Source organism: Oryctolagus cuniculus, chromosome 20, assembly GCF_051225735.1.
Source record: "Oryctolagus cuniculus isolate XC-2025 breed Fujian yellow rabbit chromosome 20, ASM5122573v1, whole genome shotgun sequence".
NCBI lineage: Eukaryota > Metazoa > Chordata > Mammalia > Lagomorpha > Leporidae > Oryctolagus > Oryctolagus cuniculus.
Window position 1 is genome coordinate 10,527,071 of NC_142886.1, and position 25,132 is coordinate 10,552,202.

The window sequence follows — 25,132 nt, forward strand, 5'->3', positions numbered from 1 at the left end:
AGACTGTGGAAAATGCATAGCATGGATTTCAAGATTCTTTTCACCAAAATAAACCTTTTGTTGCATTTTCCATGATCTTTTGGAGGCACCCTTGTCTCTGTAAAGTAATACAACTAGCTGAATTCGGGCACTCGGTACACGGTCACAGTGCTGGAGGAATTCTGTGATCTGGAGCCGATGGGTTCATGTGACTGTTTCACTTCCCGCGTCCAGAGGAGACCATTTTGAAGTGGAGCGCTTGAGAATTTAAACATGTGGAGAGAATAACCTATTAGCCCAAAAGTAGGGTGTTGAGCTGTCCCAGGTCTTTGTCGGTTACCAAGGGTGACGTTGTGACGTTACAGCTACCTTTGTTCCTGAGTGTACCCTTAGGAAGGTGCAAGCCTGGCTCAGCTGGGGAGAGCTGTCGGCGTGGCTCACCTTGAAGAGATCCCACCAACACACTGGTAACGACAGCTTTCTTCCTTTTTTTTTTTTTTTTTGCTCTGCTGTAGGACATAATGATTACATTTGTCCAGCTACAAATCAGTGCACCATAGATAAGAACCGGCGCAAAAGCTGCCAGGCCTGCCGACTTCGGAAGTGCTATGAAGTGGGGATGGTGAAGTGTGGTGAGTGTTCGCTCCTCTGTCATCGTATGGGGTTCCCGCTGAAAGCCGCGTCTCCGTCCCCCTGCCTGAGAGGAGACGGAGGACCTGGTGGTTACCCTCACTTGTGTTTGTATGCTGTCCTGTAGCAGGGGGCGTTGACTGATTCCCTGTGCTTGGACAGGACACAGCTGGGGTGAGTAGCCGCAGGCTGTAGGAGGCAGGTTAGGGTCCAATACAGGCAAGAACTTTCTAAGTTCAAGTGGTCTGCCATAGAATAGGCTGCACATGCTCTAGCCACTGAAGTGCTCCAACAGGCTGGTTGACCACCGGCCTGAGACCTTGAAAGTCCCATCCTGAGGAGGAGGGCCTGGCAGCTGGCCACGATCCACAGCTTGTGACAGGCAGTTAACCTCCTGTGGGTAATCTGGATGAATATGGCAAAGATTCACACCTACCCTCGTGCTGGTGTCAAGGAGTACAAAATATATATACATAGGAGTCAGGAGCACGGTAGAGCTATGCAGCTACGTGCAGTATAGATTCCATGGTGCTGTGTGTGCGTGTGTGTGTGACAGAATACACACGTACGTGTGTAAATGTAAGGCAGGTGAAGCTGCTTCGGAAGGCTCATGGAAAGTGAAATAAAAGATAACTTTATTTTGGTGTGAATTTTTTTTCAAGGCCATGCATGTAAGTCCCCAAAGAATTCATGGAAAATGCATAATCTGAAAAAACTGGACATGAGTTTCAAAAATTTTTTACACCAAAATAAACTTATCTTTTATTCCATTTCACATTAACAGTTGGACAAATGTTATATATGACTTGTTATGTGTGTAATATATGCATATATGTTTATATGTCATACAGATATATACACAAGTATTTTTTATAAATACAGACATAAAAAAAAATGAGTGCTTTAGTGCAACAGCTGACAAAGGTGCCTGGTTCCTGTCCTCTCCAGCTGGTTAGCACTCAGTTCACTTGTGTGGACATACTTGCTTGTTCATAGGAACTTTTTTTTTTTTTTAAGATTTCTTTATTTATTTGAGAGAGAGAAAGGTCTTCCATCTGCTGGTTCACTCCCCAAATTGGCTGCAACAGCCAGAGCTGTGCTGATCCGGTGCCAGGAGCCAGGAGCTTCTTCCAGGTCTCTCACATGGGTGCAGGGGCCCAAGGACTTGGGCCATCTTCTATTGCTTTCCCAGGCCATAGCAGAGAGCTGGATCGGAAGTGGAGCAGCCGGGATGCGAACTGGCGCCCATATGGGATGCCGGTGCCACAGGTCACAGCTTTACCCACTATGCCACAGCGCCGGCCCCCGTAAGAACTCTTATCGGCCCTGCTTGTGTTTTTCTTATCCTTCTGCTAGCCCACATTTTCCCTGTGATTAGTTGTAATGTTTCTCTGCAACTAATAATTTGAAGAATTGAAAGTAAAAGTCTCGGCCGGCGCCGCAGCTCAATAGGCTAATCCTCCGCCTAGCGGCGCCGGCACACCGGGTTCTAGTCCCGGTCGGGGCGCCGGATTCTGTCCCGGTTGCCCCTCTTCCAGGCCAGCCCTCTGCTGTGGCCAGGGAGTGCAGTGGAGGAAGGCCCAGGTGCTTGGGCCCTGCACCCCATGGGAGACCAGGAAAAGCACCTGGCTCCTGGCTCCTGCCATCGGATCGGCGCGGTGCGCCGGCCGCAGCGCGCCGGCCGCGGCGGCCATTGGAGGGTGAACCAACGGCAAAGGAAGACCTTTCTCTCTGTCCCTCTCTCTCACTGTCCACTCTGCCTGTCAAAAAAAAAAAAAAAAAAAGTCTCTTCTCCTTGACCATCTCTTAGTAGCTCTGCATTTGAACACACTCTGTCCTCCTCTGCGTGCACAAAAGATTAGAACTCTCACCTCGTTCGGAATGCACACAGTTCTAATTTGCTCGCACTGCCCTGCCTCCTGGAGCCGCCCACGTGCTCTCTGCCGGCTGTGACCCTGTGACCCCGTGACCCTGTGACCCCGTGACCCCAGTGTTGCTGCTCCCTCAAGCACTGACCATTTCTGTTCCACTGCTACAGGTACACCCTTGTCAGAGACCGTGGGCTGCTCCTCGCACCTGCTTCGTCTTACTGTAATTCTTACATCAAAGTTTTGCAAGCATGGGAAATGTGAGCAGGGAGATGGAAGCTTAGTTGAAAGCTTTCAATAAAACTATAAAGAGGAGCAGGCATTCCGTGCAGTGGTTAAGGTGCACCTGCACCCCATGGTGGAGTGTCTGGGTTTGAGTCTCTGACTTCTGTTCCTGTTCTCAGTTTCCTGCTAATGTGCACCCCGGGAGGCCACATGTGCTGAGTAACTAAAGTAGTGGGGCCCTGCCACCCCCTTGGGAGACCCAGATTGAATTCCAGCTCCTGGCTTCAGCCTGGCCCAGCCCCAGTTGTTGCAGGCATTTGGAGAGTGAACCAGCAGATGGAAGATCTCTTCCCCCTTCCCCATCTCTGTCTCTCCTTAAAATAGTAAATGAATAATCATAATCATAATAAGTCGTGTAGGACTAGTAGCTGTTAAGTTAGATCTGGGTGAAGTAAGAGGAACAAGGTCACACATCTAAGAAATTCTGAGTTCAGGCTGCCTTAGGACTGTCTAGGTTGTTGCTGTGGGTTCAGGACCCTGAAACGGGAGATCAAGAGGGAGCGTATCGTGAGTGTGGCAGAGAAGTGATCTGTGCAGTTGTTGGAGAGGCTGAAAGAGAAAACCTTGACCTTCTGACCAAAGGTGGCAAAAATATTTTGTGTTCTAAGTCAAACAACATGTGTGTGTTCTTAAAAAAGGGATTTGCAATTTATTCTTAGGGTATTGTTTTTATTGTCCTAGGACCTGTGGGACAGCTGGAGCCCTTGTGATTGAAGACAGTGTGCGGGATGGGCGGGCATGAGGGCTGGACTCCCACAGACGGGAGTCCTAATACATCCTTGCTTCTCGCCGGGACTGTGCTTACACTACTTAGCCTTTCTGGCCTCGGTTTTCTGTAAACCACGGTATCTGCTTCTTTGAGCTTTGTGAGGAACAAGTAGTATCTAATGACCCAGCACAGCGTCTGCTTTTCTCTTCCCCTCATTGAAAAGCTCGTAGAAGTTACAGGTTTTGATGCAATCAGATTTCATGAGAACGTACAGAGATGTAGTTAAAGAATCTTTCACACAGCAGAGGGCACTGGAGAAAGGGTTGTTGCATTTAACCAGAGTCACTGGGCAGAGCTCTACAGGAAAAAATGAAAATATTTATTTTATTTTTTCAAAATTTATTTTAAAGATTTATTTATTTGAAAGGTAGAGTTAGAGAGAGAGAGAGAGAGAGCGAGCGAGTGCCAGCTTCCATCCGCTGGTTCACTCCCCCAAATGACTGCAAAGGCTGGGGCTAGGCCAGGCCGAAGCCAAGAGCCAGGCGCTTCTTCCAGAGCCCTCGGACCGTCTTCTACTGTTTTCCCAGGCGCATCAGCAGGGAGCTGGATTGGAAAGTGGAACAGCTGGGTCTCGAATCAGCGCCCATATGGGATGCCGGTGTTGCAGGTGGAGGCTTAACCTTCTGTGCCACAGAGCCAGCCCCTATTTTTTTTTAATTTCTTTAAAGATTTATTTATTCATTTGAAAGTTACAGAGAGAGGAGAGACAGAGAGATCTTCCATTCACTGGTTCATTTCCCCAAATGGCTGCAATGACTGGGGCTGGGCCAGGCCAAAGCCAAGAACAGGAGCTTCTTCCAGGTCTCCCATATGAATGTAGGGGCCCAGGGACTTAAACCATTCTCCACTACTTTCCCAGGTGCATTAGCAGAGGGCTGGATCAGAAGTGGAGCAGCTGAGGCTCAAATCAGCACCCAGTGTGGGATGCTGGTACCATAGGCCGAGACTTAACCCCCTGAGCAACAGCACCTGCCCTAAATTTTTATTTCTAATTGACACATAGTGATTGTACTCACCTTTGTGGTGTACAGTGTGACATTACCCTAAACGTATATGTGTAATGATCAGGTCAGGATGACTGAGGTACCCATCACTGCAGACATTTATCATCTGTTCCTTTCAATCAGGAATTCTGGTCTTCTGGTATCTTTTTCTCTGTCTTCCCAGTCTTGTGTTTTCTGGTGAGGACACCACCTAGCCTACTTTCAGGCTTAAGGTTCGTTATAAGGTTACACTGCAGTGCAAGTAGCCGGAGAAACCATCTGAAGAGCCGTATATTTGTGTTGGGACCGTAACCCAGCATCTTTGGTACCATCTCCTTATTCACCTGCTCTATATACTTGGTGAAAGATGTTTAGCAGGAGGGTGATAGATAACATAGTGGTTAAAAGCCCCAGTGCTAAATTCAGCCTACTGCTTGGGTTTAGATTCTGCTGCTTTTATTTTTTTTTAAAAGATTTATTTATTTAGTTGAAAGAGTTATAGAGAGGCAGAGGCAGAGAGAGTGAGAGAGGTCTTACATCTGCTGGTTCACTCGCCAAATGGCTGCAATGACCAGAGCTGGGCCCATCTGGAGCCAGGAGCCAGGAGCTTCTTCCAGGTCTCCCACACAGATGCAGAGGCCTAAGAACTTGGGCCATCTTCCACTGCTTTCCCAGGCCATAGCAGAGAGCTGGATCGGAAGAGGAGCAGCCGGGACTCGAACTGGCATCCATGTGGGATGCTGGCACTGCAGACAGCGGCTTTTACCTGCTGCACCACAGCACCAGCCCGTGCTTCTTCTGTTTTTAGCTTCCTACCTTGGACAAGTTGTGCCGTCTTGTGCCTGGTTCCCCCTACACTGGAGGTAATAATAGCACCTGTTGTTGAGGGCGATGGTCAGTGAGAGGTGGCCTGTGTGCAGGGCACAGTGCCCTGCAGGTTGATGCTGCCAGTAGATGGTAGCTGCCGTTGTGGCCACTTCGCTGTCATCGTCTTCTTTTGGTGGGGGCTGTTTGCCGTCATCTAGTAGGGAGTACCCCTATTTGGGTAGAGTTTGCCATTGAGCTCGCTCCAAGGCAGTGGCTGGGTTCCAATGTCAAAGCTAAAGCACCAGAAATGCCTTGATAGGAAAATAGCAGTTCCTGCTTCAGAGCTTTGATGTTGCTGGGCCTGGACTCCCCGGAACTCACTGTAGGGCCTGGACCTCGTCGGACTTTGCTCTTGGAAGTTGGCAGATACATGTAGTTGTATGGATTCCAGATATTTGACTTTGGGCGTATGAATTTGTCCTACACCCTGCAAAAGGGAAATATGTAATCGGAAAGATGCTTTGTTCCACTTTACTATGGGGTATGAATTAGTCCTTTTATTTTTTGGTCTCTATAATGAAATACCTGAGTCTGGGTAACTTTATAAAGAAAAGAGGTTTGTTTAGCTCACGATTCTGGAGGTTCAAGGGCCTGCATATGGTGCTGGCCACTTTGCTTTTTGCTAGCAGAGTCCCGAGGCAGTGCAGGGCGTGACATGGAGACAGGGAGCATGCGTGCATGTGTGTGTGTGTGTGTGTGTGTGCGTGTGCTGGTCTCTCCTAACTGCTTACAGAGCCACCAGTGTTCAGTGGTGGGGGCTCTGCCCTGATGCACACAGTGGGGTGTTTGCACCCTCTCGAGACTTCACAGTGGGAGTGAAATTCCAACACGTGAAGCCTTAGCAGGCACACTAACGCTGTCACCAAGCGGGATTTAACTGATCTTAATTCTCTGTAGCACTTCCATCTGCTCAATAATGGATAGAACTTTCCTTCTCCTACGATTAGCCAAAGGGAAAAGGAAATGCTGATACACATACTTTTTGAGTCAATAATTTGAATTTCTTAATATCACCTAATGAGCATTTTTTTACAGATTTTATTTATTTATTTGAGAGGTTGAGTTACAAAGACAGGGAGAGAGAGAGACAGAGAGAAAGGTCTTCCGTCCGTTGGTTCACTCCACAAATGGCCACATGGCTGGAGCTGTGCCAGTCCGAAGCCAGGATCCAGGAGCCTCTTCCTGGTCTCCCATGTGGGTGCAGGGGCCCAAGGACTTAGTCCATCTTCCACTGCTTTCCCAGGCCACAGCAGAGAGCTGGATTGGAAGAGGAGCAGCCGGGACTAGAACTGGTGCTTATTTGGGATGCTGGCGCCGCAGGTGGAGGATTAACCTGCTCCATGGAACCGGCCCCACATTTCTTTATTTAAAATGTGGGCAGCTGAATTTAGCAAACAGATGTAATGGTGCGAGTACAAAAATTAGGCTTTTATAAAAAATATTTATTTTTTTATTTGAAAGGCAGAATTACAGAGAGGCAGAGAGACAGAGCTTCCATCTGCTGGTTCATACCCCAAATGGCTGCAGTGGCTGGAGCTGGGCCAGTCTGAAGACAGGAGCTTCTTCTGGGGACAGAGACCCAAGGACTTGGGCCATCTTCTGTTTTCCCAGGCACATTAGCAGGGAGCCGGATCAGAAATGGTGCAGCTGGGACTTGAAATGGTCTTTATGGATGCTAGCATTGCAGGCGGTGGCTTTTCTGGCTATGCCACAGCACTGGCCCCAAAACTAGGCATTTTAAGAGTTTAGTTTTTGAGTATGGCACTGTGGCACAGCGGGTTAAAGCCCTAGCCTGCAGGGCCAACATCCCATATGGGCGCCGGTTTGAGTCCTAGCTGTTCCAGTTCCAATCCAGTTCTTTGCTATGGCTTGGGAAAGCAGTAGAAGATGGCCCAAGTCCTTGGGCCCCTGCCCCCATGTGGGAGACCCAGAAGAAGCTCCTGGCTCCTGGCTTCAGATCAGCTCGGCTCTTGCTGTTGCGGTCATTTGGGGAGTGAACCAGCAGGTGGAAGACCTCTCTCTCTCTCTCTCTCTCTCTGTGTGTCTCTGTCTCTCTGTCTCTCTCTCTGGCTCTACCACTCTCTGTAACTCTGTCTTTAAAATAAATAAAAATCTTTTTTTTTAAGTTTAGTTTTTAGGATTTTTTTTTTGACAGGCAGAGTGGACAGTGAGAGAGAGAGACAGAGAGAAAGGTCTTCCTTTTGCCGTTGGTTCACCCTCCAATGGCCGCCACGGCCGGCGGGCTGTGGCCGGCGCACTGCGCTGATCCAATGGCAGGAGCCAGGTACTTCTCCTGGTCTCCCATGGGGTGCAGGGCCCAAGGACTTGGTCCATCCTCCACTGCACTCCCGGGCCACAGCAGAGAGCTGGCCTGGAAGAGGGGCAACCTGGACAGAACCCGACTGGTACTAGAACCCAGTGTGCCGGCGCCACAGGTGGAAGATTAGCCTAGTGAGCTATGGCGCTGGCCAGTTTTTAGGAATTTTTTCTTAAAAAAATTTCCCTTCCTTCCTTCCTTCCTTCCTTCCTTCCTTCCTTCCTTCCTTCCTTCCTTCCTTCCTTCCTTCCTTCCTTCCTTCCTTCCTTCCTTCCTTCCTTCCTTCCTTCCTTCCTTCCTTCCTTCCTTCCTTCCTTCCTTCCTTCCTTCCTTCCTTCCTTCCTTCCTTCCTTCCTTCCTTCCTTCCTTCCTTCCTTCCTTCCTTCCTTCCTTCCTTCCTTCCTTCCTTCCTTCCTTCCTTCCTTCCTTCCTTCCTTCCTTCCTTCCTTCCTTCCTTCCTTCCTTCCTTCCTTCCTTCCTTCCTTCCTTCCTTCCTTCCTTCCTTCCTTCCTTCCTTCCTTCCTTCCTTCCTTCCTTCCTTCCTTCCTTCCTTCCGTCTTGGCAGTGTCCGTAGAGATAGAAATCTTCCATCCACTGTTTCACTTCCCAAATGGCTACAACAGCCAGGACTGAGCCAGGCCAAAGCTAGGAGCCAGGAGCTTCTTCCGGGTCTCCCATGAGGGTGCAGGTGCCCAAGGACTTGGGGCATCTTCTGCTGCTTTCCCAGGCCACAGCAGGGAGCTGGATTGGAAGTACAACAGCCAGAACTTGAATCAGCACCCATATGGGATGCCGGCGCTGCAGGTGGCATTTACCCACTAGGGCACAGCGCTGGCCCCAATATATTCTCTTAATTAATTTCATTTGAAAATTTAAATTTCTCTTCCCGAATAAGGAATCTTAGGAAATTCTAACCAAAGTCGTTTTCCTCTCTTCTTACATGTTATCATCTGCTATTCTGACTCTACCTGGTATCTTTATCTGCAGAAACTAGCTATTGTTGCATTCATTCAACATTGTTTCAGATTTAATCTCAGATACGCCGATTTAGAGTCTTCTGAAACATGTTTTAGTTCATTTTTCTCCATCTCAACACAGTTTAGCTATTATTTCAGAGGTGCTCTGAATGATACATATTTTAAATCTCTGTTCAGTGAAAATGCTCTGAGCTAGTCCTCATCTTTGAATGATGGTTCAGCTCAGAATGTGATTCCAGTTTGAAGGATTCCCACCTCCATTTTCTGAATTCTGGCCCATAAACCTGTAAAGACTGAAACATGTTGGTACCAGCACAGGAAGAGGAGAACAGATATGTAAAACAGCGGAGAATCCAGAACAAGAATACTTTATATATCATTATTTATTAAGGACAAAGCATTTTAAATCAATGTTTAGAAAAGCGTATTTAATAAATAGTATTGGTAAAATGTGCACTCATCTGGGAAACTGTACCATGAAATATCAGTATAATAGAGATCTGCATAAGATTCCAAATAGATTTGAACTGAGAAGATGAAGGAGAGTGTTTGTACAAGATGGTGTGACAAAAACTCACCATGAGCATTGTTAAAGCTTATGTAGCAAACAAGACATATTGCACATAACCAAAGTTAGCTGTCACTGCAGTATTAGGAACCTTTATAATAATACATTAGAGGAAAATAATATAAAACAAGATATATAATATAAAGTTGTATATTACATAAAATACATTTTTAATAAAATAATACAATAATATATTAGAGGATAAAAGGGCAAAGTAAGCAAGTAGGCAATTCATAAATAAAAAAATACAAAGCAGATTTTTTTAGTCAACAACCTTACTACTCATTAAAGAAATGCTTAGTCATTTGTCTGATTAGCAAAGATTAAAAATAATTTTTAGTGTCCCATGGTATGAGAAAATAGGTAGTCTTTAAACCATTGTTTAGAGTATAAAATTTTAAATACTTTTGGAGAACATTATGTCAATATATATTAAAATTTTAAATGTGTATATGCTTTGGTTCAGCAGTTTCACTCCAAATTTATTGTAAGGAAATAATTAGATTTGCATCTAAAGATATATTTTCATTTGCATTTAATACTGGCAAAGCAATTAGAAACAACATAAATTTTCATCAATAGGAGACTTCAAATAAGTAAATGATGTTATACTCACAGAACAGAGTGCTATACAGTTTTTAAATATTTGTAAAATGATGTTTTAAATAAAAACCCAAAATGTAGATTATAAAATAGTTTATGTACTGATTTAACTTTATGTATGAAATACAGAAAATTACAAAGTATAAAAAAGTCAAAGAATTTAGATCAAAATTCACTTATATGTTACATATATTTTTTTTTAACTTTTATTTAATGAATATAAATTTCCAAAGTACAGCTTATGGATTACAATGGCTTCCCCCCCATAACGTCCCTCCCACCCGCAACCCTCCCCTTTCCCACTCCCTCTCCCCTTCCATTCACATCAAGATTCATTTTCATTTCTCTTTATATACAGAAGATCAGTTTAGCATACATTAAGTAAAGATTTCAACAGTTTGCTCCCACAAGAAACATACAGTGAGAAATACTGTTTGAATACTAGTTATAGCATTAAATCTCAATGTACAGCACACTAAGGACAAAGATCCTACATGAGGAGTAAGTGCACAGTGACTCCTGTTGTTGACTTAACAAATTGATACTCTTGTTTATGGCATCAGTAATACAAGAGCCTAGGGTGATTATGTTACATATTTTTAAACATTAATTTGTTTTTGAAATATACTTGTTTAACATGTAAAAAGAAAAACTCAGGAAACTTAGGCATGCCAGCACGCTTTAAAAGAGAAGTGGATTCTAATTATTCTTAGGTGTTTAAATTTAACTGAAAATTGATCCCTGTTAAAAATAAGAGTGGGAATAAGAGAGGGAGGAGACGTACAGTTTGGCACAAGCTCACTCAGACTTACCCCTAATGGTAGAGCTAGAAACGTGCCATGGGACTCCAAGTTCCATTAAGTTGGTAGGTACCAATGCCATCTTACTAGTTAAAGTGATCAGTTTAAGTTCATAATTGATCATAAAGATAGGATTAAGTGTCAAAGGGAACACATAAATAAGACCAGTGTCTGCTAATTATAATTGATAGAATTAAAAAGGAGAGAAGGACCCACCATGGGAAGCAGGATACACAGCAGACTCATAGAATGACAAAGGCCCTTAACAGCACTCTGGCCTCAGAATCAGCCCTTAAGACATTCAGATCCAGCTAAAAAGCCCATGAGAGTTTCTCAGGCATGGAAAGTCGAGACACTTTGGCAAAAAATGATCTAAATGAAAGATCTCTGTGAGTGAGATCCCAGGGGAAAGAGGGGGCCATCAAAGAAAGAGGTACCATTCTCTGAAGGGAAGGGAAAACTTTGACTTTGATTATGGCCTTGTCTAAATAAGGTCAGAGTTTGTGAACTCAAGAGGCTTCCATAGCCTTGGCAGCTCATGACAAGAGCATCGGGTGATTACTGATGTAATAAAGAAGAGTGTCAATTGTTAAATCAACAACAGGAGTGACTGTGCACTTGCTTCCCTTGTAGGATCTCTGTCAATGTGTTGTACTATGCAAATTAATGGTAAAACTAGTATTCACACAGTACTTTATACTTTGTGTATCCCTGTGGGTGCAGTCTGTTGAAATCTTTACTTAGTATAGAGTTGATCTTCTGTATATAAAGATAATTAAAATGAATTTCAACGAAGAATGGGATGGGAGAGGGAGTAGGAGATGAGCTGGTTTGTGGGTGGGAGGGAGGTTATGGGGGGGAAAACCGCTATAATCCAAAAGTTGCACTTTTAGAAAACTTTTATTTAATAAATATAAATTTCCAAAAAAAAAAGTGGATTCAGTATCCATAGATAACCCTGAAATGGGGAGACCTGAGAAGTTGTTGGTGTTGCTGATGTCACACCTGTAATGAGCACTGCTGGGTACAAGCCTCCAGGGCTCCAGATAATCGCAGCGAAGCCTCCGCTGTCAGACTTGCTCTGAGGATGCGCTTGCTAGGGGCTTTCTGTGATGTCACTGTGTCGTTTTCACCCTGGCCAGTCGGGGAGCTGGAATGCGGGTGAGGGAAAGCACCAGGTCATCGTCTGCTTTCGCCCCGCAGGCTCCCGGAGAGAAAGGTGTGGGTACCGCATAGTGCGGAGACGGAGAAGTTCCGGCGAGCTGCACTGCCCGAGCAGAGCCAGGAAGAACGGAGGCCCTGTGACGCGCGTCAAGGACGTGCTGCTGAGCGCCCTGAGCCCGGAACAGCTGGTGCTCACCCTGCTGGAGGCAGAGCCGCCCCACGTGCTGGTGAGCCGCCCCAGCTCGCCCTTCACCGAGACCTCCATGATGCTGTCCCTCACCAAGCTGGCCGACAAGGAATTGGTGCACATGATCGGCTGGGCCAAGAAAATCCCCGGTAGGCTCCCTGGGTGATTGTGTTCCATTTGTGGGAAGGCCTGCCCGATGTTTAGGGGCTGGGGGTACAAAGTGGAGGTCCCCGGGCTCTGTCCACATGTTTACAGCTTGCCATCTTGATTCATAACTTGTAAATGAGGTTTGTTTTTTTCCTTCTGTCTTGACCGACATACCCTCAGGTGTCCTGGGAGGCAGTTTCTGACTCAGGAATCTTGAGGCTTCTGGGTTCTTCTATATTATGCATGGTAGTACAGGAGGAGTTAGTTGTATGTGACCTGCCCTTTTCTTTCTAGATTTATTTATTTATTTGAAAGTCAGAGCTGCAAAGTGAGGGGGGTCGGAGAGAGAGATCTTCCATCCGCTGTCACTCCCCAGCTGGCACAATGGCCAGGCCAAAGTCAGGAGCTTCATCAGGGTCTCCCACATGGGTGGCAGGGGCCCAAACACTTGAGCCATCTTCTGCTTCTTTCTTCAGGCCATTAGCAGAGAGCTGGATTGAACGTGGTGGGGTAGCAGGACACGAACTGGTGCCCGAATGGGATGCTGGTGTCACAGGTGGTGGCTTTACCAGCTAACACCACAATGCCAGCCCCTAGCCCTTCCATTTCTATTCCTCACTCTTCTTTCCCCATCCCCAGATCCATCCGACACCACGGAGACACATGCTCCTCCTATGTGTCCACATCATCTGTTGGCCACTTCTGTGTCCACGTGTGGTATGGGAGGAGACTCACCCAGTGTCTGCAGCTGGGCTTAGGACCATTGGGCAGGGAATTCTAAGGTCTCAGGGCCTGGCTGGAAGGCAGAGATGTTTGCTGCACTCTGGCCCGTGTCTCCTCTGCTTGGAAGGGGCAGTGTGGGGGTCATTTCTTGGTCTGGATCCCCATTCCTTCCCAGTCCCCTGAGGATTTTCTGGTTTGTGGCTCTGTTTTGTTTAGCATCTTTACTTTTGCCAGAATTAAGTTGTTTTCCCTGCCCTTTGCCAGGAGAGAATACTGATGCATCTTCCTCTAGATTTTGCTTTCTTTTTTTTTTTTTTAAGATTCATTTATTTATTTGAAAGGTAGAGTTAAAAAGTGAGAAGGGAAGGGAGAGAGTGAGCGAGCGAGAGAGAGATCTTCCATCCGTTGGCTCATTTCCTAAATGACCTTTAGCAGCTACGGCTGGGCCAGGCTGAAGCCAGGAGCTTCTTCCAGGTCTCCTATGTGGGCGCAGGGGCCCAAGGACTTGGGCCATCCTCCACTGCTTTCCCAGGCACATTGGCAGGGCGCTGAATCAGAAGTAGAGCAGCTGGGACTTGAACCGGTGCTCATATGTGATGGCAACACTGGAGGCAGCTGATTAACCCACTGTGCCACAATAACAGCTCTGGTTTAGGGCATTTGGGGAGTGAACCAGTGGCTGGGAGATCTCTCTTTGTCTCTGCCTCTCAAATAAGATAAATAAATAGGGACGGACATTTAGCACAGTGCTTACGTCCCTGCTTGGGATACCTACGTCCTATACTAGAGTGTCTGATTCAGTCCCAACTGCTGCACTTCCCCTCCAGCTCCTGCTAACAGGCATCCTGGGGAGGCACAGCAGATGATGGACCAAATGTCTGGGTCCCTGTAACCCACAGGGGAGACCCCAAGCGAGTTCCAGGCTCTTGACTTCAGCCTAGTGCAACCCTGACTGTTGTGGGCATTTGGGGAGTGAACTAGCAGATGGAAGATCTGTCTTTCAAATAAAATGAAAATTAATTAATTAAATTGAAAATAAAAATATTAAATGTGTTGTAAACACTATTTCGTGGGACCCCACTTGGAGAGTGGTGGTGAAATTAATTATTGCTAAACCCTATACAGCTTATTTGTGTCCTAACAAAACTGAATTTGTAAGCTGCCTTAGTCCCTCCTCTAGCCTGGTTTTTCAAAATAGGCTTTGTCCAAAGTTGTGAATTTCTCTTCTTCTCTCTCAGTTGACATAGTCATTGACTGGTGAAAATATGAAAATCTCACCCAGTCTCGATCTTGTCGAATGTTATCTATAAGAATAAACAGCCCTCCCTGTCTCGAGTGGGCCGACGGCTGTGACTGGGTGAGACTGGGACGTGCACGCGTCAGGCACTGGACTGAGCCTCTGTGTGGCGTTGGAAGGGTCTGTCCACCTTTCATTCATCGCTCCTGCCAGTTTTCCTCCATGCAGAATCGCATTGTAGCTGTTGAGAGACTCGGCGCACGGGTGGTCTCGGGGCTGTAGTCTCCTCAACTAGAGATGAGGAGGGTCAGAGATCCTACTGTAGGAAGCCCTCGGAGGTTGGCAGTATGACCCCCGTTTCTCAGAGCAAAGGAGATTGAGTGGTCAGCTGGGAAAGGCCTGGCCGTGACTGTACGTGTGTGACGCTGCCCCTCCTTTCCTCACGCCCCGGGGGAAGTCCCCCGCCGTTGGCCTTGCCTTTGGACTGCTTCCCTTCCTGGGGCTGACCTGTTGGGGCTCTGTGGCCAGTGCTGGGAGGCTCTCCGGGCCTCCTGTGTGGCAGCCTTTGCCCTTCAGGACGGAATTGGGAGACCCCGCCCAGAAGGATGCTCCTAACTCTGCACGGGAGGTGTTGTGTCCGCGGAAGCCTCGACTCTGCAGAGGCTGGTGTTGCTGTCCACGTGTACCCCACTGGCAGCCTCTGCCCCCCCCCAACCCCCCTGCTCCCAGTCATGGCCTGGGTCAGGAGCAGGTCCTCTGACGCCCAGCCGAGCATTGCCTCAGTCAATGGAGCAGAAGAAGTACGAGGCTGCAGCCGATGAAGCTTGGGTCAGGCTTTCTGTTCTTCCTCGGTGTCTGGGGAGCCAGATGAACCCAGGTACCAGACCTGTATAAGTTCTAACTCATGAAAAATGCCGGGGATACATTCTGGGAAATGTGTCGCTGCGTGATTTTGTCATTGTAGGAACATCACTCACACACACCTGGGCTGTTGGAATCCTTCATACCCCTGGTTCCTTCATATACGTGAAGCCGCTCGGTGCCCTAGGACTGGGTATTAGTCTCGAGAAGGGGCCCAGGACTGGCTCACCCTAAGTTCAGATGGTTCTTCCTTTAACCAGCCTTCACCACATTTTAAAAACACAGGTTATTTTCCTGTATTGTTAGGGATTATTTTTTTTTCTCTTTAAAACCTGCTGTCGTGTTGTCACAGGCACGAGGTGCTGAGGGAAGGGCAGGTGCGTCTCACAGCTCTTGCTTTCCCCAGGCTTTGTGGAGCTCAGCCTGTTGGACCAAGTGCGCCTCTTGGAGAGCTGCTGGATGGAGGTGTTAATGGTGGGGCTCATATGGCGCTCGATCGACCACCCCGGCAAGCTCATCTTTGCCCCAGACCTCGTGCTGGACAGGTGAGGAAAAGCACCGTGTGCTGCTTCTGCCTCTTGTTTGATCAGGGCGTGTGGTGAGTGGGGAGCAGTTACAGTGTCACACCGAACAGGCAGCCGCGGGGGCGGAGGCCATCGATCCTTCACGGGGCCAAGAATCGAAGTTCTGTGACTCATTTGTTAATGTTTATTTTTAATTAATTAATTTATTTGAAAAGGAGAGAGAAAGAGGGGATGTACACAAGCACTCTCCTACCCGCTGGTTCACTTCCCAAACGCCTGCAACAGCCAGGGATGAACCAGGCCAAAGCCAGGAGTTGGGGTCTCAGTCTGGGTGTCCCACGTGGGTGGCAGGAGCCCAGGAGCTTGAGCCATCATCCACTGCCTGAAGCAGAGCCAGACGTGAGCCCAGGTACTCCAGCGTGAGAGGCAGGCATCTCATATGGCATCTCATCTACCACACCAAAGGCCTGCCCTCCTGTGACTCATCTCTCTTTTTTTTTTTTTTAATTTCTATCTTTCAAAGGCAGAGTGATGGAGGGAGAGATAGAGACAGGTAGACAATCCATCTTCCATCCGCTGGTTGATTCCTCAAATGGCCATAATGTCCAGGGCTGGTCTAGATCCAATCCAGACGCCTGGAACTCCATCCAGGTCTCCCACATGGGTGGCAGTGGCCCAAGCACTAGGATCATCTCTGCTGCTTTCCCAGGCACGGTAGCAGGAAGCTGCGCTGGAAGCAGACCAGCTGGCACTCAAATTGTTGCCCTGATATGGGGTATCGCATTGTTTGCAATGCAGTTTGCAATGTTTGCATTGCAAACAGCAACACTGGCCCCCTCATTTTAAATGAGTGTTGCAGTGTCAGCCACAGGCCAGGGATACAAGAGACTGCATCCTGCAGGATATGTGGCCACTATGTGCACATGTCAATTTAGGTTTTTCTTAAAAAATCCCATTATCAGGTAATAATCTAAAATTTTTCTGAGTTTTTTCCACCTGTAGTGACCAATTACATCTCTAGCTATCTAGACAGGCGATCAGATTCTTACAGATCTGCCAGATTCATTTTCAAGTGCTTTAACTTACCTGAATGCATGTGCTCTTGCATTTTTGGCAACAGCAGTTGCCGGAGTGGTTATTAAAACCAGGTGAAAGTGAATGGAAATTGGAACATGATGGTGCTAGTGCTGTGTCTTGGTTGCATTTTAGTTTTCTTTCGGAGGTCACATGGAAAGGGCTGGGGATTTGCCACACTGGTTTAACTGCTGCTTGGACGTCCTTATCCTGGCCTGCACCAGTGTCTGCTCCGAGTCTCGGCTCTGCTTCCTGGTGACGTGCATCCTGGGAGGCAGCAGGTGAAGGCCAGGTGGTTGGGTGCCTGCCACATGCGGGAGACCTGGAGTGAGTTCCTGGCTCCCGGCTTTTTTAATCTGGCCCAGCCCCAGATATTGCAGGCACTTGAGGAGTGAACCAGCAGATGGAAGATGTGTCTCATCTCGGCTCCTCTCTCTCTCTGTCTCTCTGTCTCTTTCTCTTGTTCTGTTTCTTTACCTTTCAAATGAATAAGATAGGGGTATGTGTTTGGCACAGCAGTTAAGACACCACTCGGGATGCCCACGACCCACACAGGGATGCCTGGTTGAGTCCCAGCTTCTCTGCTTCAATCCAGCTTCCTGCTAATGTGCCTGGGCGGCAGTAGGGACTACCTCAAGTATGCGGGTCCTCGCACCCATGTGAGAGGTAGGGGTTAAATTCTGAAATGCTGGCTTCAGTCCCAGCTGTGTGGGCATCTGGGGGTGAACCGGCGGATGGAGGATCTCTGCCTTGAACTCTTTGTCTTTGTTGCCCTGCCCTTCAAATGAAGTGAAAATACTCTTTAAAAAAGTCAAATTCTATTTTAAAAAGTTTTTAGAAAAGATTTATTTATTTGAAAGGTAGAGTCACAAAGAGGGAGAGATAGGGGCAGATATATAGAGATCTTGAATCCACTTTTTCACTCCCCAAATGGCTGCAATGGCTGGGGCTGGGCCAGGCCAAAGCTGGGAGCCAGGAGCTTCATCCAGGTCTCCCACATGCGTGGCAGGGACCCAAGCTCTTGGGCCATCTTCTGCTGCTTTCCCAGGCACGTTAGCAGGGAGCTGGATTGGAAGTAGAGCAGCTGGGACACGGACTGGTGCCCATATGGGATGCCAGTGCTGCAGGTGGCAGCTTTACCCGCTACACCACAGCACCAGCCCCTAAAATATTTTTAAAAAGTGTTTAAAAGGACATGTTTGACAGGCAGAGAGACAGGGAGAGACAGAAAGAGAGCTCCCACCAGCTTCTTCATTTACAACAGCTGGGGCTGGCTCAGGCTGCAGCCAGGAGCTACAAACTTACAGCAGGTCTTCCACATGGGTGACCGGGACCTGGCTACTTGAGCCATCACCTGATAGCCTCCAGGGTACTCATTGGCAGGAAGCTAGAATTTGGAAGTAGAGCTGCAACACGAACCGAGGCACATGGATAGGATGTCCCAAGAAGTGACTACTATGCCAAATGCCAGCTTCCAGGAACCAATTTTTGATTGATATAGTTGAACTGTTTATGTAGGGAAAACTGGAATATATAAAATCGCAGGCATTGTAGCAGGTGAAACGGACCACTTCCTTGGTGAAAAACTGCTGGTGTTGAATATTTAGCCATATTCAACCCTGCACATTGTAGGAGGATCCCCAGGGCTATTGTGGGTAGACATGGCGGAAGAGGTTCTTGTGTTCACGCAAGAAGGAATTCAGAGGTGAGACAGAGAGGAGTGGGAAGCAGGGTAGCTGGGCTGAATGGGGCAGGGCATCCATCAGATGGGCGCCTCTCCAGACAGAATCCGAGAGCGAGTGCCCGTTCACTCCGACTGGAGAAAGCAAGAGTACGTGGTTTAATGGAGAGAGCTGAGCGCACAGTCTGTATTCAGACTGGGGCTTATTAGGGAATGGGTTCCAGTTCTTCCCACTATTTCTCCTTTTACCTTTCCTCTTCTCCTGGACTGAGGGTTTGCTGAGTGCAAAGTAGGTAAAATCCTCCCAGGGTTTCACGGCTCAGTGCTATCAGACGGGCTCCGGACAGAGGAGCTTCCCCTAGGGTGCCTCCCTTGGGCGAAGGCTGTGAAGGTTTTGTTGCCAAATGCTCTCAAGCTGGGTAACCCATTTGGTGATGAGCGGAGAATTCTCCTGGGGAGCGTTCCTTTGTCGGGGGAAGGCTGGGACTACCTGTAGAGTTAGCAGGTGTGGACAGGGCTTAACACTGTAACATGCTAGACTGCTTCCAAGGTGTCTTCTGACTGCTGAAGCCTTAGGCCCCTCTTACACATCTAGGCTCATTCTTAACTTCCTACCTAACACTGAGTGGGAGCGCCCCCCCAGCTCCTGCGTTGTTATCCTGTTATCCCTTAAGGTGACCGGATTCTCAGAAGCCCGCCACGCACCGCTCCCTCGTGGACAGCAGTACTCTGCCTGCCTGTTGCTGTGAGGACAGCACGGACCAAGTGCATGTTCTTGATAACAGACGTGTTTGGGTGTGGAGCAGAGGCTTTGCGAAGAGCTGCAGCAGGGGATGTGGCTCAAACAGGGGCGCGGCCAGGAGGTGGATCACAGCGGGGTGTTCCGGAAGCCCGGAGCAGTGTGGGCCATCAGACCCTTTGGTAGCAAGCAGAACAGCCACGTGCTGGGCCTCAGTGTGCCAGCGGCATCTTCAGCACCTCATGTGTGTTGATCCTTCAGTCTTCACAGTAGCCCCTTGGTGGGGGGGGGGGGGGCACCGTTATTTTCCCCGTCCTTTAGGTATGTAACTGGCAGGTTACTGAGTAGCAAGTGGTGGAGCTGGACTTGAGGGAATCCTGGTCATTGGTGACAGTGGTGCACTGACCCTCAGTGGGATGGACAAACGGAAGGGGAAAGAAGAGACCAAAAGGCAAACTCACTTTCTCCTTTATTCTTGTGTCTTAGAAAAGCCATGTTCTGCCCCCCTGCACTTCAGAAACTCACTGCTCCGGCTGTGGTCTAGGGTGCCACGGTCCAAGGCAGAGTGAAAGGCCCAGCACCCAGCTATTGCATCTGCTGGACTTCAAAAGTCTTTTGCACTAAAGTAAACGGATCTTTTGATTCCATTTTTCCTTGAGCTTTTGGAGGTATCCTCATATTAGGTCTACATTTTAGGTAGGTCATATAAGAAAAATTATTTTTCTACAACTTATTTTAAATAAACTCATTAGTCTTCTTAAAAAAATTGAGAGGCAGAGAAATAGAGCTCCCATCTGCTGGTTTATTCTCCAAATGCCTTAACACCTGTGGCAGGGAAGCTAGGAGCTAGGAATTGGGTGGCAGGGACTCACTTGCTTGGCCCATCACCCCTGCCTCCCAGGTCTGCATTAACAGGAAGCTGGGGTCAGGAGCAAGAGCTGGGCTTTGAATTCAGACATTAAAAAAAGATTTATTTTTATTTATTTGGAAGGCAGAGTTACAGAGAGTGAAAGAGAAGAAAGACAAGTCTTCCATCCACTGATTCACTCCCCAAAGGGCTGTAACGTCTGGAGCTGAGCTGATCCAAAGCCAGCAGCCAGGAGCCTCCTCTGGGTCTCTCATGTGGGTGCAGGGGCCAAGGGACCTGGGCCATCTTCCACTGCTTTCCCAAGTGTATTAACAGGGAGTTGGATCGGAAGTAGAGCAGCCAGGACTTGAACTGGTGCCCACATGGGCTGCTGGTGCTACAGATGGCAGCTTTACCTGCTATGCCACAGCATCGGCTCCTTGTTTCAGTATTTTAACATTGAAATCATTTGTTCTCTTTTACTTTTAAGTCCTTTAATCTTGTCCTTGCTTCTTATGCATACTTCAGCTTCCATAAAATTACAAAATAATTAGTTCATTAATTGGTTAAAGTCCTTCCTCAGAAACAGTGTAACTCAGCTTGGAGTAGAACTTTATTAGGTTGTCATTTATGAGGTGTTTTGCTTTTTTCTCATTTGTTTTTTAGAAATGTATTGGTTTATTCAGGCTATGACAGGAATAACAACACTGTCACCTTGCCACCCCTTGAAGGAGGCGGTTGGCTGTCCACCCACAGGAGGACAGCAGTTAGGCCCAGTTCTTCAGAAAGATTTACCTTTTCCAGGAGCTACGCACACCCGGTATCTAGTTTCCCCCCATTTTTGAGATAGGAATTTGCAACTAAAATGGGAAGCATTTTAGTGAGGAAATGGTACCAATTTCGGTATTTAGGGAGAGTCCCTATGCACGGGTGCGGTCCCACCTGTGATTTGAGTCTCACGGAAAGGGAAAGAGCCAAAGCACGAGTATGCGTCAAAAACCTCCTGGAAAATGGGATTAAAGGGCAACTTTATTCGAAAATGTTTGAAATCCATGCAAACAAGGAGTCTTCAAAAAGCTCTCGAAAAATGTGTATTATGAAAAATCATGCAGAGACTTTGAAAATTTTCTGCAATAAAATAAACTTAACATTTAATTCCATGTGTTCACAAACATTTTGAATTACCCTGGTATTCAACCAACAATGCAAGAATTGATAGATTTTTGGTTTTGCTCTTCAGAGATATTTTAAAACCAGCTTTTTTTAGTATCCTATTTCTCAAGGCCAGCAGTTACAATTTCTAATAATTGTTCCCATCAAAAGGGACTTGCTGATGTATCACGAGGGACATTCACAAAACAGAAGCATTTCTTGTGCACCTGCTAAGTACAGGGCCTGTGTCTTCCTTTTTGGATGCCTGCATGGTTGTCTGGTAGAGCCCAAAGCTGGGAGATAGGAAGACAGGGTGAGAGGGCTGGGAATTCGCTGCAGGTTTTCATGTTCTTCGCCCAGGGTTGATTTGATTTTCCGTAATACCCTTTACCTGTGAGTACATGTAGGGGGCACTGCTGTTTTGTCTTGTAACCTGTGCACTTTGAGACTGCTGCAACTGTTCTTGCAAGTTACCAGGCTCATTTGACAACATGAGCAGTTGCAATAGCTGTAGCTCTGCCCAGGTAAGTTTGCAGGGGGCGAGGTCACGGTTGAGCTGCTGTCCTGGTATAGCACGCGACGGGAAAGGCTTCCCCAGGAGTGGTGATACCCAGTGGTGGGGCTCGTCCCCAAGCACCACTGTCCCTAGACGGGGTGGGGGTGGGGAGAGTGACAGGCAAAAGCCCTGGACTGGAATCCTGGACTCCCTGCAGGGGCTGTTACAAGGACTGGAAATGAAAGCTGCAGAAACCCATGGCCCTTTCTGTTTGCTGCTAGCTTCCAGAAGTGAGGGTTTTGTGGCAAAAGCATCTAACCGCTTGTCAAGGACTTCTGATAACTCCAGGACTGAAGATAATACAAGTTTTTTGGAGAGCAGTGGGATGAAATAATCTGTCTCTGGATAGAATGAGTAGAAGCTGATATTTTTACGTAAATAAAAGTAACTTTCTTCAAACGTCTATTTAAAATTCATTTCTACAAAGAGCTCACAAGAATTTTGATTATGATTCAAAATTTGTCTAAAACTTTTGCTTAAAAATAATCTTTAGCAAATCGGCAATTTCCATGTCTCTGTGTCATCGTTCTTGATTCTTATCCATTTTTTCTTTTATGTCATGTTCACTTTTGTTGTGTTACGTGCCTCTTAATCACGATTTCAGATCTTAAATGTCCACCAGGAAGTAAGAGGTAGGCGCTAGAAGTGAAGACTGATTTCCACGGTACCCAGGTTTCCTTGTTAACACTTTCTGGTGGGAACATGGGAGGTTCCATTTTACTAACATGAGGGTACTTCAGAAAGTTCATGGGAAATGGAATTAAAATACAACTTTGTGGGGCCAGAACCATGGTGGAGCAGGTTAAGCCACGGCCTGTAACAGCGCCAGCATCCCATATGGGCGTCGGTTCGAGTCCCGGCTGCTCCACTTCTGATCCAGTTCCTTGCTAATGTGCCTGGGGGAGCAGCAGAAGATGGCCCAGGCTCTTGGGCCCTTGCACCCACGTGGGAGATCCAGAAGAAGCTCCTGGCTTCAGCCTGGCCTGACCCCAGTTGTTGTGGCCATTGGAGAGTAGACCAGCAGATGAAAGATATTCATTCATTCATTCATTCTCTCTCTCTCTCTCTCTCTGCCTCATCTCTGTGACTCAAATAAATAAATATTTTTTGAAAAAAAAAGGATAACTGCTACAAAAAATTTTGAAATCCATGTATAGTTTTCCCCTAATATGCACTTTGCATGAACTTTTTGAAGACTCCTCATATGCATGGATTTCAAAATTTTTTGCACCAAAATAAAGTAATCTTTTAATCTAATTTTCCGCAATTTTTTTTGATGTGTCATATGCAATTTATCTAGGGCTCATTGACTGAAATGGTTTTGACTAAAAATAACCAACAGGAATGGTGTTGCTTTATTGAAAACGTTTGGTGAGCAAGTAGAAGAAAATACAGTTCCAAAGTGTACTTTTGCCTAAATAATATTTACTCAAAATTTTATTCAAGGATTTATAGGAAATATTTTGTTTCCTTTATATGAAGATAATTTTAGTAATTTTTTAAAGATGTATTCATTTATTTGGAAGGCAGAGTTACAGAGAGGCAGAGGCAGAGAGGGAGAGAGAGGTCTTCCATCCGCTGGTTCACTCCTCAAATGGCTGCAATGGTCAGAGCTGTGCTGATCCGAAGCCAGGGGCCAGGAGCTTCTTCTGGGTCTCCCACGTGGGTGCAGGGACCCAGGGACTTGGGCCATCTCCTATTGCTTTCCCAGGCCATAGTAAAGAGCTGGATCGGAAGCATAGCCGGGTCTCAAACCAGTGCCCTTATGAGATGCCTGCACTGTAGACAGCGGCTTTAGCTGCTACACCACAGCTCTGGTCTCAATTTTAATAATTTCATATCAGTAAGTGTGGTTTTATGGACCTTATTACAGTCAAAGGATGTACAAGATGAAATTTGAGATGAAAAAGAAAATACTCCTTATTACTTCTGATGGTTGCCCGGAGCTGTGTTCCTTAAATTCCCAACTGAACTTTTGTAGGGATGAGGGGAAATGCGTAGAAGGAATTCTGGAAATCTTTGACATGCTCTTGGCGACAACTTCGAGGTTCCGTGAGCTAAAGCTGCAACACAAGGAGTACCTCTGCGTGAAGGCCATGGTCCTGCTCAACTCCAGTGAGTAGCCACGTGGCTGGGCCGAGCTCTGGGGGAGAACCTGTGTGACGCTAAAGAGAGTACTGAACTTGTATTTTTGCTAGATAGGGAATGCTGGCTTCCTTTCTGCCTTCTGTTTTAAAATCAGGATTTAAACTGCAGTTAACTTTTGGCAATGTACATATAAATCATTGAGTAAACTACTGGCAGGCAGTTTAAAAAGTGGTTCAAGCCACTTGCCAGAAAAACAAAAAATGGACTTTCCAATGTTTACCTTTCAGGCTCTTGTCCATGCTCATTCCGACATTTCCCATGGTGAAAGCATTTGTGTTTAATGTTTTGGGATCTCCTTTTTACAGGCTCACTTATTCATTTGTTTGTTCAGAAAAGGCATTTGACACACTGTCCTGCCCTCAGGTACTGCGTGGTGTGTGCTGGGGGAGGGGGAGAGGACAGATCATTAGACAGAGATCTCAGTGCTGGAATCAGGTGTGTACAGAATACTCTGAGAAAACAGGAGTGTTGAGGTTGATTTGTTCTGAGAGGATTCGTTCTGAGAGGAGGAGCGTGGTGGGGGCAAGAGGCACAGAGTCACCACGCAGACCCTGGGAGTTGGATGAGAGCAGGCCTGAGGCAAGCAGCCTGCAGACTCGTTTATTTCAGTTGCTACAGCTGCTTATATAGTAAGGCAGCCAATCTGGTCAAGGGGCGGTCTATGCCCCAACCAATCACAGCCTGTTGCCAGGCCGGCTCCAATGCCATCCAATCACAGCCTGTTGCCAGTCAGGCTCTGTTGCCAGGCAGTTTCTGAAACCATCCAATCAAAGCCTGTTGTCAGGCTCTGTTGCCAGGCAGTTTCTGAAACCATCCAATCACAGCCTGTTGTCAGGCTCCGTTGTCACGTGGTTTCTGAAGCCATTCAATCACGGCCTGTTGCCAGACAGTTTCTGTTGTCAGCAGCCATCTTGGCATGACCTTTTCACCTCAGCGGCCATCTTGGCATGACCTTTTCACCTTTGCATTCCACCACGTTTCCCCCTTTTCATTTATTTTTGAGCAGCAGGAGGCATGATTCTTGGCCATACCATTGTTGACGGCGTTTTCATGTGGTCTCCGTACGCGGCTGTGCCTGTCTTAGGTTGTCCCCCAGGGGATCTTACCCGTCATTGACTAACCAGTGCTCAAAACAAGAGACCACAGGATTACTTGCTCAGATAGGGGTAGGAATGAGGAATAATGGTTATCAGGAATGGCATGACTGCACACAAGCTGTGGGCCATTCAAGTGGCTGACCAGAGCTAATGGGGTACAAAACGGTAATGGATGTGGCTATGGGCAGATTCTCAGGTTAGGAGGATAGGGTAGGTGTGTCAACAAGGCGGACTCTAGTCTTGTTTAGCTGGTTCTGGTTGGCTGTCAGTTGCAGGCTTGACATTATTTCAGTTGGTACAACAGCTTATATGGCCAAGACAGCCAATCCGGTCAAGGGGCAGTTTATGC

General features: G+C 47.1%; 1 protein-coding gene across 1 annotated transcript in view; it reads left to right on the forward strand.

The window, feature by feature from the left end:
• ESR2 (estrogen receptor 2) overlaps positions 1 to 25,132 on the forward strand; it is a 70,771-nt gene that overhangs the window by 36,608 nt on the left and 9,031 nt on the right. The window contains exons 4-7 of the mRNA XM_017349392.4: positions 495 to 611; positions 11,850 to 12,146; positions 15,372 to 15,510; positions 23,520 to 23,653. Of these exons, the coding sequence (XP_017204881.4) occupies positions 495 to 611; positions 11,850 to 12,146; positions 15,372 to 15,510; positions 23,520 to 23,653 (687 nt within the window). The remainder of the gene's footprint in view (positions 1 to 494; positions 612 to 11,849; positions 12,147 to 15,371; positions 15,511 to 23,519; positions 23,654 to 25,132) is intronic.